Source organism: Carassius carassius, chromosome 9 (genome assembly GCF_963082965.1).
Source record: "Carassius carassius chromosome 9, fCarCar2.1, whole genome shotgun sequence".
In the NCBI taxonomy this organism is placed as follows: Eukaryota; Metazoa; Chordata; class Actinopteri; order Cypriniformes; family Cyprinidae; genus Carassius; species Carassius carassius.
In genome coordinates, this window is record NC_081763.1 from 15,737,001 (window position 1) to 15,748,902 (window position 11,902).

The 11,902-nt window shown below is 41.9% G+C and overlaps 1 protein-coding gene across 3 annotated transcripts; it reads right to left on the bottom strand.

Moving 5' to 3' along the window:
- Positions 1 to 1,986: 1,986 nt before the first annotated feature.
- LOC132149075 (activating transcription factor 7-interacting protein 2-like) lies at positions 1,987 to 11,264 on the bottom strand. Of its 3 annotated transcripts, XR_009434997.1 has the most exons (11): positions 11,136 to 11,264; positions 10,265 to 10,351; positions 10,029 to 10,108; positions 8,594 to 8,646; positions 8,445 to 8,503; positions 8,204 to 8,246; positions 8,066 to 8,112; positions 7,905 to 7,968; positions 2,705 to 2,763; positions 2,138 to 2,616; positions 1,987 to 2,101 (listed from the first exon to the last, which is right to left on the bottom strand). XR_009434997.1 is itself a non-coding variant. In XM_059557992.1 (10 exons), exons 1-10 carry the CDS (start codon positions 11,208 to 11,210, stop codon positions 2,215 to 2,217), a joined length of 966 nt encoding a protein of 321 aa, XP_059413975.1. In that variant the 5' UTR covers positions 11,211 to 11,264; the 3' UTR covers positions 2,132 to 2,214. The 3 variants fall into 3 exon arrangements, 2 of the variants coding, with proteins under 2 accessions (XP_059413975.1, XP_059413974.1); XM_059557992.1 differs by lacking the exon at positions 1,987 to 2,101 and having other exon boundaries at positions 2,132 to 2,616; positions 8,066 to 8,109; XM_059557991.1 differs by lacking the exon at positions 1,987 to 2,101 and having other exon boundaries at positions 2,132 to 2,616.
- Between the last annotated feature and the right edge of the window lie 638 nt (positions 11,265 to 11,902).

Sequence of the window (11,902 nt, forward strand, 5' to 3'; positions counted from 1 at the left end):
TCTTGAGTGGTTTCATTTGTTATTATGTCGTAGATCACATGATAACATCAACATGGCGGATTAAGATTGCATTCATACTGAAGGAGATTTGGCTTTGGAGTACATATAATCTTTTAGCACTCGATAGTTAGGTACTTAAGTTAGGTAATTAAGTAACTGCTCATTGAGTATGCGATTTAAAACTTAGCCATAGTCTTGACCTTTCATATGTCAAAAGATTAAATGAAATTTTATTTTTCCTTTAATACGTGGGATTATTCGCAGTTCACTTAAGATTTTTTTTTTTTATCGATTGACAGCATTATAATGTCAACACCTTTTAAGGCAGAAAATAGAACTAAACAGAATTCATAACTTTAAGACCTGTAAGTCAGAAATCGGCATTTTTGAGAATGACTGGTATAGTGTTATATTGATTTCTATAGCAGAATGAAGTAGAATCCTGTGTAGTCATTACAGAAAACAAATGTTGTCTCAGAAATGGATTTCTGCCACTTACGTTAAACTATAACAATCAATTTTGTAGCATCTGGACCAGACACACAATTTTTCATTCGATTTAACAAATCAATTATTCAGTAAATCAACAAATGATCACAGACCCCTCAGCCAATAAACATACTAGATGCCAGGATGTCTGCGAATGACTCCAGACCCCTGGTTACCATGGCAACCACGACACCTCAGCAAGACATGATAAACATGTCTAACATACTGCTATAAAAATGGCAAAAAAAAACTTTCTTTGAATGAACACACATATACTTCAGGTCATTGTGTATGTTGTTACTGTTTTTGTATATTGTCTTTTTGTCTTGTATGCTGTTTTATGCATGCTTGTGATAGAACTACCTTTACATGTAACCTTACCATTTTTAGTATCTATGAATTTGTCTGCTGATGATCTAAATGAGAGTGTATATTATAAGTTGTTAAGCAATATATGAATATTCTAAAAATCATGAAGATTCTTCTTTTGAACCCCCACTTGAGTTCCATTTTCCAAATTGGCATGTTTTCACAAAGGGTTGTAAAACGCTTCATTAGTTCCAACCTCCAGCTTGAAATTTCAGCCTTTCTCATTGAACAAGCCCATCCTGAGAGGCGTGAACCTTCTCAGACCTTAAAGGCCTAACATCAGTGACCCACCTTCAGTCTGCGTTTCTTTTAGATCCTAAGCGGATGAGGAGGATAAGCTAGAAATATCTTGGACCCCTAAGTCTGCACCAGGCCTCGTGCCTTGACTTTCCATTCACCAAAGATATTAGGATCTCAGCTGATGTCTCTTTTTGCTCTTGTCACTTTCCACTAGGAAGAAACTCCTAATCACCATCGAGTCAAGACACCTTTGAAATTCATCACCCTTCAAAACCGGAAAAACGTGATCACGACTCCTACACCACCGAACCTCCAAACCATCAAGAGTTTGCATTCAGACGCTCATTCCAGACCAAGGAAATGCACGCATCATACATTAAACTAAACGAAACAGAGGTTTAGTATAAGCTATAGACCCCGTTATAAACAGCGCCGATGGTTTTACTCAGGTGGTTAACTGACTCTTTTCATAGCTTCATTCTTGGGTTTTCCTGATGGTATCATCCATCAAATCTCATTTGCCCTTTCCCCTGTATGAGTGATTGCATGTTTATTTGTTAGACTAGTTTGCATTAGTGTGTAGTTAATATAACTCTTGTGCACAAATTACAAATCACCCTTTACAAATGACCCTTTACGATTCCGATTTTGCTACATGCTCTAATTCATTAATACTGTATGAAAGTATTTTCTGTGGCCACAAAAATGTTTGCTGGATGAACAAATTAGTTGGCAATTTAATTCTGCTACAGTTACTAGTGCCAGCTCATATAAATAATTGTAATTAATCATTTATATAGATTTCCCTTTTGAGCTTTATGTACTAAAGATTTCACTGCAGCCTATTATGGATAATGGTTGCTTTGTTAAATAACACAAGACAGCAGCTTCTTTCTTAATACTGTTGTTTTAGTGAGATTCAAATAAGAAGAATGACTTACATGGCTCTCTGATACTTTTTTGAAACTTGGATTTTCTGCAGTGAAAAAAAAAACAAAAAAAACTTGGACATAGAAAAAACAACAACAAAAAAAACAACAGCTTTAACTTTATTTGTACCCAACTCAATATCTTTTAAGAAACTGAAATCTTAAATATTCCAAATATTTTTCAGAATCACATTTGTCCTGGTGCAACAGTGCGTATTTCACTGTATGGCCCATAACGGCCAAATATATCCTTCCCCACAACGATAAAGCACAGTCTTTTATCTCCTTTGCAGTCTGACAACTTGCAGGCCATAGGAAGAGGCATGGCTTTGATCTCTCCAAGGCACTTCCATCCTGAAAAAGTGCCATTTTTGTGTTCATGGGAAACATAAATGTAGTAGCAATCCATCTCTGTTACATGTGGATCTTTCTGATCAACATTCCACGCGATACCTAGTTCTTGTGCGCTTCCAATCCGAGCTAGTTTCACCACTGGCTTCTGGGGCAAGTTATAAGAGGCAGCAATAACTGGAAGCTCTTTGGGAAATGGAGTGTCTGGGAATGGATGGAGTTTTGAGTGCCAGTCCTCCTATGAATGAAAGTTAGAAACTGAAATGATGTGGATGTTATGATATAAACTTACTGATAATAATAGCACATAGAAAACATTAGCATACCTCTTCCAACTGTACTGAAGAACTGACACAGTCTTCCTCCATACCACTTAGATTTTCTTCTGTTAATTAATGAAAATTACATTAAAACAAGGCCTAAATAATTGTTTGTGTTGTGGAAATTGCAGTAATTTGCAAGGGACAACTTCTCACTTTGAGCACATGAAATGAGTGTCTCGTTTATTTTAAGCAGAAAACAGAATAATCCAACAATGGCGCTGATCAGCGTGTTACGTCATCACGCATTCCGAACATTTAAAGGGACCACGATCCCTGAACAGTTATGCACAACACAGTGTACAGAACTACACTTAACAATGGTGAATTATTTCTGTCACATTCACTACACACGTCCCCCCAGAATTCACCGTATCAGAAATACCCAACAGTCAACGGGGGGTGGGGGGGGGGGGGGCTCACAGCGACTGCGTATCAACCGGCCACAGCGACTGCGCAGTACCGGAGGTCGAGGAGGCCCCACTGCAGCTGGTTTACCATCATTACCCGGGAGAGGGGCATGGGGTGTGGGAGGCTTGGGTGGTGTGGGAGCACTGGGTGGGGGCAGAGCAGGAGGCCGTCCACGTCGTGGGGGCTGGGCCAGGTCAATGGGCCTGGCCACGTCCAAATGAGCCGGTTTAAGGCGGTCAATGGAGAGTCGTTCCGGTTTGCCACCCCTGTCCACCGCAAAGTGTTTGTCCCCTGTCTCCAGAACCCGGAACGGGCCCTCGTAGGGCGGGTGTAGCGGTCCTCTGTGGGCATCGTGACGAATGAAAACATAGTCGGCTGTTTGAAGTCCGGCGGGGATGTGCGACTGAGGGAGGCCGTGACAGGAAGTAGGAACAGGTGCAAAAAACCTCGCATTATCCAGTAGAGTAGACCGCTGGAGAGTGGCGGACCAGGGAACCGTGGTGCTAGGGACAAAATCCCCTGGTACTCGCAGTGGGTTGTCCGTAAACAAGCTCCGCGGATGAGGACTGAAGGTCCTCCTTTGGTGCAGTCCTGATACCCAGCATCACCCATGGGAGCTTGTCGACCCAGTTGCTTTCTTTGAGGCTGGCACGCAGGGCAGCCTTCATCGATCTATGAAAACGCTCACAGAGTCCGTTAGCCTGCGGGTGATATGCAGTTGTGCGGTGGAGTCTCACTCCGAGGCTCTGTGTGACAGCGTCCCAAAGCTCGGACGTGAACTGTGCACCTCGGCCAGAAGAAATGTCCGAAGGGGTGCAGAAATGGGCAATCCAGGTGCCAATAAATGCCCGTGTCATCTCGACAGATGCCCCCGATGTCAGTGGTACTGCCTCTGGCCAGCGGGTGGTCCTGTCAACCATGGTTAACAAATATGTGACACCTTGAGAGGAGGGCAGAGAACCAACCAGGTCCACGTTTACGTGGTCAAAACGCCTCTCAGGAACCGGGAATGTTTCTAATGGGGCTTTTTTTGACGGTGTACTTTGGCCCGTTGGCACTCAACACAGTTGTTAGCCCAGTCCCTAACGTCCTTCTTGAGGCCGTGCCACACAAACTTTGCTGAAACAAGCCTCTGTGACGCTTTCGCCCCTGGGTGGGAGAGACCATGGATGGCATCAAAAACTTGACGCCTCCACCCTGAGGGCACGATAGGCCGCGGACTACCTGTGGAGGTGTCACACAGGAGCGTTGTGCCGGCATTGCCAAAAACCACATCCTTGATCTGCAGCCCTGTAGTCGAAGTTTTCAGACGTTGCACGTCTGGGTCTGTGGTCTGAATCACGGCCATGCGGTTGTAATCCAAACCAATATGGACTGCCCCCACCAGAGCCCGTGATAGGCAATCTGCCACGTGGTTGCTCTTACCGGCAATGTGCTGCAAGTCCGTGGTGAACTCTGAAATGTAAGACAGATGCCGTTGCTGGCGGGCGGACCACGGCTCAGCCACCTTGGCCATGGCAAAAGTCAGCGGCTTGTGGTCCACAAAAGCAGTGAAGTGTCGGCCCTCCAGCAAGGAACGAAAGTGTCTAATGGCGAGGTAGATACCCAGCAGCTCCCGGTCGAAAGTGCTGTACTTCCGCTCACCAGGGCGCAGCTGACGGCTAAAGAAAGCCAGCGGCTGCCAGGCCCCACCTACCCACTGCTCGTAAACCGCACCAACAGCATAATCAGAGGCGTCCGAGGTGATGGCAATGGGGGCTGTAGGAGTAGGATGCGCCGGGATGGTGGCATTCGCTAATGCTGCTTTAGTGGCATCAAATGCCTTGACTCTGCTCTCAGTCCAGTCCACATCATGTTTGGGTTTACCTTTTAAGGCCTCGTGCAAGGGCCCCATGAGCTGAGCGGCTCGAGGGATGAAGCGGTGATAAAAATTCACCATGCCGAGGAACTCCTGCAGGGATTTGACAGTGAGCGGGCGTGGGAACTGAATGACTGCCTCCACCTTTGATGGGAGAGGAAGTGCCCCATTCTTAGTGACTCTGTGTCCTAGGAAGTCGATGGTGGAGAGACCGAACTGGCACTTGGCAGGGTTGACAATTAGTCCATGGTGGCTAAGCCGCTCAAAAAGGGTTCGGAGGTGCGCCAGGTGCTGAGACTTGGACGTGCTCACCACCAGGATGTCATCCAAGTACACAAAAAGGAAAGGCAGGTCCCGCAAAACTGAGTCCATGAGTCGCTGGAAAGATTGGGCGGCGTTTTTAAGGCCGAACGGCATGCGCAGGAACTCAAACAGACCAAACGGCGTGATCACTGCTGTTTTGGGAATGTCCAGTGTGTGTACCGGCACCTGATGATATCCCCGGACTAGGTCCACCTTGGAAAAAATCACCTTGCCAGCCAGGTGTGCTGAAAAATCCTGTATGTTCGGGACTGGGTATCGGTCAGGTGCCGTTGCCTCATTAAGCCGCCGGTAGTCGCCGCAGGGGCGCCAGCCGCCGCCAGGTTTGGGGACGATGTGAAGGGGTGATGCCCACGGGCTGTCGGATCGGCGTACTATGCCGAGGCTTTCCATGTTTGCAAACTCAGCCTTTGCAACGGCAAGCTTGGTTGGGTCGAGGCGCCGAGCGCGGGCGTAGACGGGTGGACCAGTAGTGGCAAGATGGTGCTCCACACCGTGCTTCACAGTAGATGAAGAGAAAGTGGGCTGAGTGAGGGCTGGGAAACTGGCCAATAGACGTTGGAAATCGTCTGAAGCTGAGAGCATGCTAGACAGTCGTATGGAGTCCGCTTGGCTGAGCGTGCATGTATAAGAACAAAACGTGACAGCATCAATCAGACGGTGGTTCTTTGCATCCACCAACAGTCCACATGTGCACACAAAAAATCAGCGCCGAGGAGGGGAATGGCAACCTTTGCAGTAACAAAGTCCCAACCGAAATGCTTGGTAAAAATTTATCAGCCTCTTCAGCTAGTTTACGACAGTCAGTGATTGTGGTGTTAGCTAATGCAGCTCTCACTTGGGAAGGCAGCTGACGCAAGAAAAGCTGGATGAAAAGAAAATCAGGTCTGTGTTCACCCAAAAGATCCAGCATACGGTCCATGAGCTCGGACGGTTTGCTGTCACCCAGACCTTGAAGTGAGAAAAGCCTGCTGGCACTCTCAGTGTCTGACAGTTCAAATGTTTTCAACAGGTGGGTTTTAAAGGGTCATGAAACCCTAAACCAATTTTTCTGAGATTTTAACAGAGGTAGGTGTGTTTAACACCATAGAAGACAATGTTATAATCTGTAAAATTTAATAATAGGATATAAATGGTTAAATTTGAGTTTGTATCGGCTATTTTCGTCTTCCGGGTTTGAAATCTTCATCAAGTCTACGTCACAGGATGTGACGTTTTTCTGTACGGATCATACAGTGATGACTCATCGTTCTCTCATAATTATTAATGAGGCTGAGCCTTCATATCCAATGAGAAGACATTTCACTGAATTAATCATGATACCACGTGGATCTTTTCAATGATAGACCTGTCAAACAAACTGTGATATTGCGTAGTCGATGAGAGAGGCGATCATGGGACGCAAGTGTTTGTATGCGTGGTGCAAAAGTTCAAGCGCATTGCATAGCTTTCCCCGCGATGCTGCCAGGGCTAGAGTCTGGCTCCGTGCGGCTGGTTGGCCATCCACAACGGACACATCTAATTTATATATATGCAGCAAACATTTTTCTCGAGAGAGCTTCGCCTCTCGAGAAGTCCTCCACCTCCACAGAACCCTGCGCGCTGCCGTCACTGTATATTTCTATGTCGCTGTCCATCTTTACTATTGTTGTTCAGGTGGCGCGTCGATCTAGGCACGGAATTTTTTTTTAACCGGAAATCTATTATTTGCAAATATATTAATTTATAGTGTGTATATAAAGTATATAGTTGTTTATAATGACATTATAATTAATATGTACATTTAATATGTTTTATTCAATAGAATTTGATGACAGGGCGTTCAGTTACTTTTGAAATGACAGAAATAGTGTCAGTGTATTGCCAGCTTTTTAAAAAAAAACTTTTTTTGCTTACGTTTTACGACACATTTGTAATGATATGCAATAACAGTTATCCCTGCCGTGCAATACCACATCCACACTCCCCTCCCCTTCTCACAGCCATCCACGCCCATTTCAGTTGCATTTTTCAAAAACAGTGTGAGCTAGACTTGCGCTGAAATAGGGGGGTTTCATGACCCTTTAAGTGCCGTATACTTCCCGTTTTCGGGAGGATTCGTAAGAAGGCTCACCACTCTGGATGCTGTTGAATTTCCGAGAGCAGACACAACGTAGTAATATTTTGTCGTATCCACGGTGATCTCACGCAATGCGAACTGCGCTTCAGTCTGGGCGAACCATGCCGATGCCGACAATTTCCAGAATTCGGGGAGTTTGAGGGTGACAGCGTTCGCGGTCATGATCGCGTCGTGTCACTGGATACGTCCAGCAGACTAATGTCGGGGTCACCAGTGTGGAAATTGCAGTAATTTGCAAGGGACAACTTCTCACTTTGAGCACACAAAATGGGTGTCTCGTTTATTTTAAGCAGAAAACAGAATAATCCAACAATGGCGCTGATCGGCGTGTTACGTCATCACGCATTCCGAACATTTAAAGGGACCATGATCCCTGAACAGTTATGCAGAACACAGTGTGAACTACACTTAACAATGGTGAATTATGTCTGTCACATTCACTACAGTGTCTTCAATTAACCATAATTTTAGAAAAAAGAAACATGACAAAGACATACCTTTAATGGCTATAGGTGGTGTGCTTGAGGGTTTTGATTGTTCTGGTTTTGAAGGTAGCAATATCTGCAACGCACAAATGTGGAAACAGAACTACTATGGAACAGTCTGAAAATGCACAGCTAGAATGAGAGAAACACTGAGTGAGAGAATAATGGTGTACCGGATCCGATAGTTGGGTAACCAGGCTCTCTTCATTCAGTCTGTCTGCTGAACCAGAACAAAAACACATCATGCCCACTATACGGTCAGTACAGAGCATTATTTATAACCTCATTGGATTTTTTTCAAGATCAAATACCTCGGTCTTCTTCTGTTAGGTCAACAACCTGATTCTTAGACTTCTGAAAATAAAGAAATTAGGAGTTTTTTTCCATTTTGATGTGCATAGATAAACAACGGTAATCTATAGTCCCCAGCACAGTCTCAACATGTCATCATGAATCACATGAGCCACATATTACAATACTATAAAAATACAAATCCTCCAAGAACAAAAGCCAAGTAATGATTAATAATAAGAAATTGAAAGAAACAGTTACCAAACTCTGCCAGAACCCTTTCTTTGGTCTTCTCAATGTGGTCATCTCACAATCATTGTCTAGTGGTGCAAAAACAATCATTTTAATGGCACAATATAAATGTTTAACATTTCTGAGGTCAGAATAAACTATTATAATAGCAACAAGACCTGCGGATGACACTGACGCGCTGTTACTGAAACACCCTCCATTGACTGAACTTCTGTATAAAAAAAAATAAAAATAAAAAATAAAATACAACTTGATTGCCCAATGTTCATTTAAAATTAAAAACACTTATTTAATAGGACAGATAAAAATAAAAAATAAAACGACATCCATTTTTTCATAATGTAGATTATAATGTTATGATCCCAAAAGTTTTTTTTTTTCATAAAGATTCAATTTTAATATTGGCTTAATGATATAGGTCATAATTTTAAGGGATCCTATTATGCCCCTTCTAACAAGATGTAATACAAATCTCAGGTGTCCCCAGAATGTCAACTTCACATCAACTGTCAAATGTACTCAAGGTTAAGCTAAAAACCCACACAGTTCACATAAACATAGTCGGTTATGTCCGTGAACATACACAAGTTGCATGTGTATCAGTATAATAGATCTGTGAAACAGTGTCTCTTGGTTATGGTGGTGATACACCACTAACGCAAATCATACACGCCTCGCTCCCTCTTATCTTTTGCTGTATGCCTTGGGTGGGAATTTAAAATGAAGGATATTGTGATGTCTAAATCCCCTTTAGAAAACAACAACATTACACACTAAAGGAAGTTTAAAATGTGTAAAAAACCAAAAAAAACAAAACCAAAAAAAAAACTTAATAGGACTCCTTTAATATTGCAGCATCTCTAGCAGATCAATCAAACAGAGCTGCGTTTGGGCCGATTTGATTATTACGATTTTTATTAACTCTTTATTATTACAATTACATTTAATTTACTATAAGGCAATTTTCTTATATTAAGTATTTTTCACATCACAGGTAAATTTGGGGACAGAAAAGCCAAGCACCTCCAGTTTCTGTCTATTGCACTGGAGTTCTTACAGTGAATCGTGATTGTGGTGATTCAACAATTAAACAGAGGCTAGGATAACAAATAGCTGTAATCTGTGGTTTGAATGAATATGCTTTGTTGGCCCTGGAACACAAATATTAAGCAGCAATGAATGCCTCTCCAGTGAATCACACTAATTTATAAGACTGCGACAGCAATACATGAAAGTGAAGAAATGCTATTTGGCATACAGCACCTCAGAGAAAGAAAAGAAAGACTCCAGCCTTGAATCATTACTAAATTAAAAACAACTCACCGAAAAGAAAAAGGACCACAGGGGAAAACTGAGATTTCCCTTTGGTCATTCTAATAGAATATCTTCTGATTAAACAGTAAATGGAATATTTTAGTGACTGTCATTCAAATAGCAAAATTGCTGCTTCTGTATCATTTTCAGGTTGGAAGGCATCAGTCTGCAGCATTAAAGCGTGTACGGACCCACACCAAAAGGCCTACAGACGCCATATTTTACTTTATTGGTGCAACTGATATATTATGAATGAAGTTTATTATATGTCCAGAATACCTGGATATATTGTTTATTAGTTCAGCCGGAGAGATGGATTGCTGTGGCTGCATGGGAGGAGGACTTAAAGGAGGGGGAGACTGTTAAAAAGAAAGAAAAGAAAGAAAAGAAAGAAAAAAAATGCAACAGTGATGAGTTATGATTACAACAATAAAAGTCAGATTCATAAATGTTTTGGTATTATTATTATTTTCAAACCTTAGTTCTACAAATAAATCTCATAATCTAGTTCATACCGGACTGTGAGAAATCCCCAAGGATCTGAACTTTCTTATATATGCAAATATGGCATCTCCCCTTCGTTTTATCTTCCTTACATGAGTCTGCAAAAAATAAATAAAAATAAGTAAATAACACCAATTAAAGCTGCAGTCGGTAACTTTTGACGCTCTAGCGGTTAATAAAAATAAATAAAAATAAGTGAATAACACCAATTAAAGCTGCAGTCGGTAACTTTTGACGCTCTAGCGGTTAATAAACAGAACTGCTTGCGTCTTGCGGAAGAACATTGTAGCCGGAGCTACTTCTCTCTGTTTATGTATATAAAGAATCACAAAGGTACTGGGTTACTCCGCCGCGGTACCCCCGAAGCAATCTAAAATAGTCAGAATATAAACACTTATTATAGATGTACCCTAGTGATTCAGGACAGGCTAAAAACACGGTTTGCAAAATGGATTCATGGTGTACTTGCTTATTATATACATTTTGTAAATCTTGAACACAAAAAAAGTTACGGACCGCAGCTCTGATTGGTTGTTTCTTACCAGGAGCATTTTTTTTCTGCAAATGGCAATAGGACCACTGGGAGGAGCCAGAGGAGCTTGATTTTTTCACAGATTATCTGTCTCATATTCTACTGTCAGGACATAATGACAGGTTTCACAAATACATTTTTACAAAGGTTACCTACTTCAGCTTTAATAACATGGACAATATGTATTGTGGTTACTGACCATACTGACAGGGCACTACAGTAATATGGATTAGTACGTGAATTAATACAAACATATATTTCAATGTATTTCAATATTGAAATCATCAGAGAGAGCTAAAAATGCAAATGAACTTCTGAAGTCCACAGAAATGGGAAAGCTGGTCACTTACTTCCAGTTTCTTGATTCTGGCATCGTATCTGGGTTCACCCTTCACCTCACTGATTCTCTCCATCAGATTCTTCATCTTGTAGTCTGACTGCTCGACTGCAGACACAACCTTATCTGAAATAATCTTTTCAACCTATTAATAAACAGGTTATGAATAGGGTGAGGTCGTACGCAGTTCTGGAAACATGCACACAAGTGTACAGCTGGTTTGTATGATCAATATTAACAAATACATTACAGATTAAGAACATGTAAATTAATAGCCTTAAACTTTTTACATGGTTTGTTTGGCTGCATGGTCAATTACTTTCTACACTGTAACAGTTGATGGTACCCAATGGCTTCCATAGTAATTTCCCCCCCTAAACTATGGAAGTCAATGGGTACCATTTTCCTTGTTATAAAGAAAAAAATAAACTCATACAGGTTTAGAACAGCTTGTGGGTGAGTAAATGATGACAGAATGTTCTTTTTTGAATGAACTGTCTTGAAGACAAAAAAGTACAAACCTCAAAAAATAGTACAATAACGCCGTTTCAAAAGTAACTATGTAATAACAGAGTACAGTCAGTAAAAGACCTGACCATATTTATATCAAACGACATATAAATAAGCTTTAATTTGATGCACATGATGTGATGCACATGCTTTTTACCCTAGATGTCCATGTTTATTTTTTATTAGTTGCCTGGAAAAGGGTGGTGCACATTTTGTGATGCTGTATTGAATTTTTTTGCTAATTGTTTTGACAGAATAGAATTTAATTCA

Excerpts from the sequence above, each read along its gene's own strand:
- LOC132149075 (XM_059557991.1), bottom strand. The coding sequence starts at position 11,210 with ATGAAGAATCTGATGGAGAGAATCAGTGAGGTGAAGGGTGAACCCAGA. Across the intron at positions 8,504-8,593 it reads CGCGTCAGTGTCATCCGCAG|ACAATGATTGTGAGATGACC; the intron begins GTCTTGTTGCTA and ends TTGCACCACTAG. Across the intron at positions 2,764-7,904 it reads ACCACCTATAGCCATTAAAG|AAGAAAATCTAAGTGGTATG; the intron begins GTATGTCTTTGT and ends ATTAATTAACAG.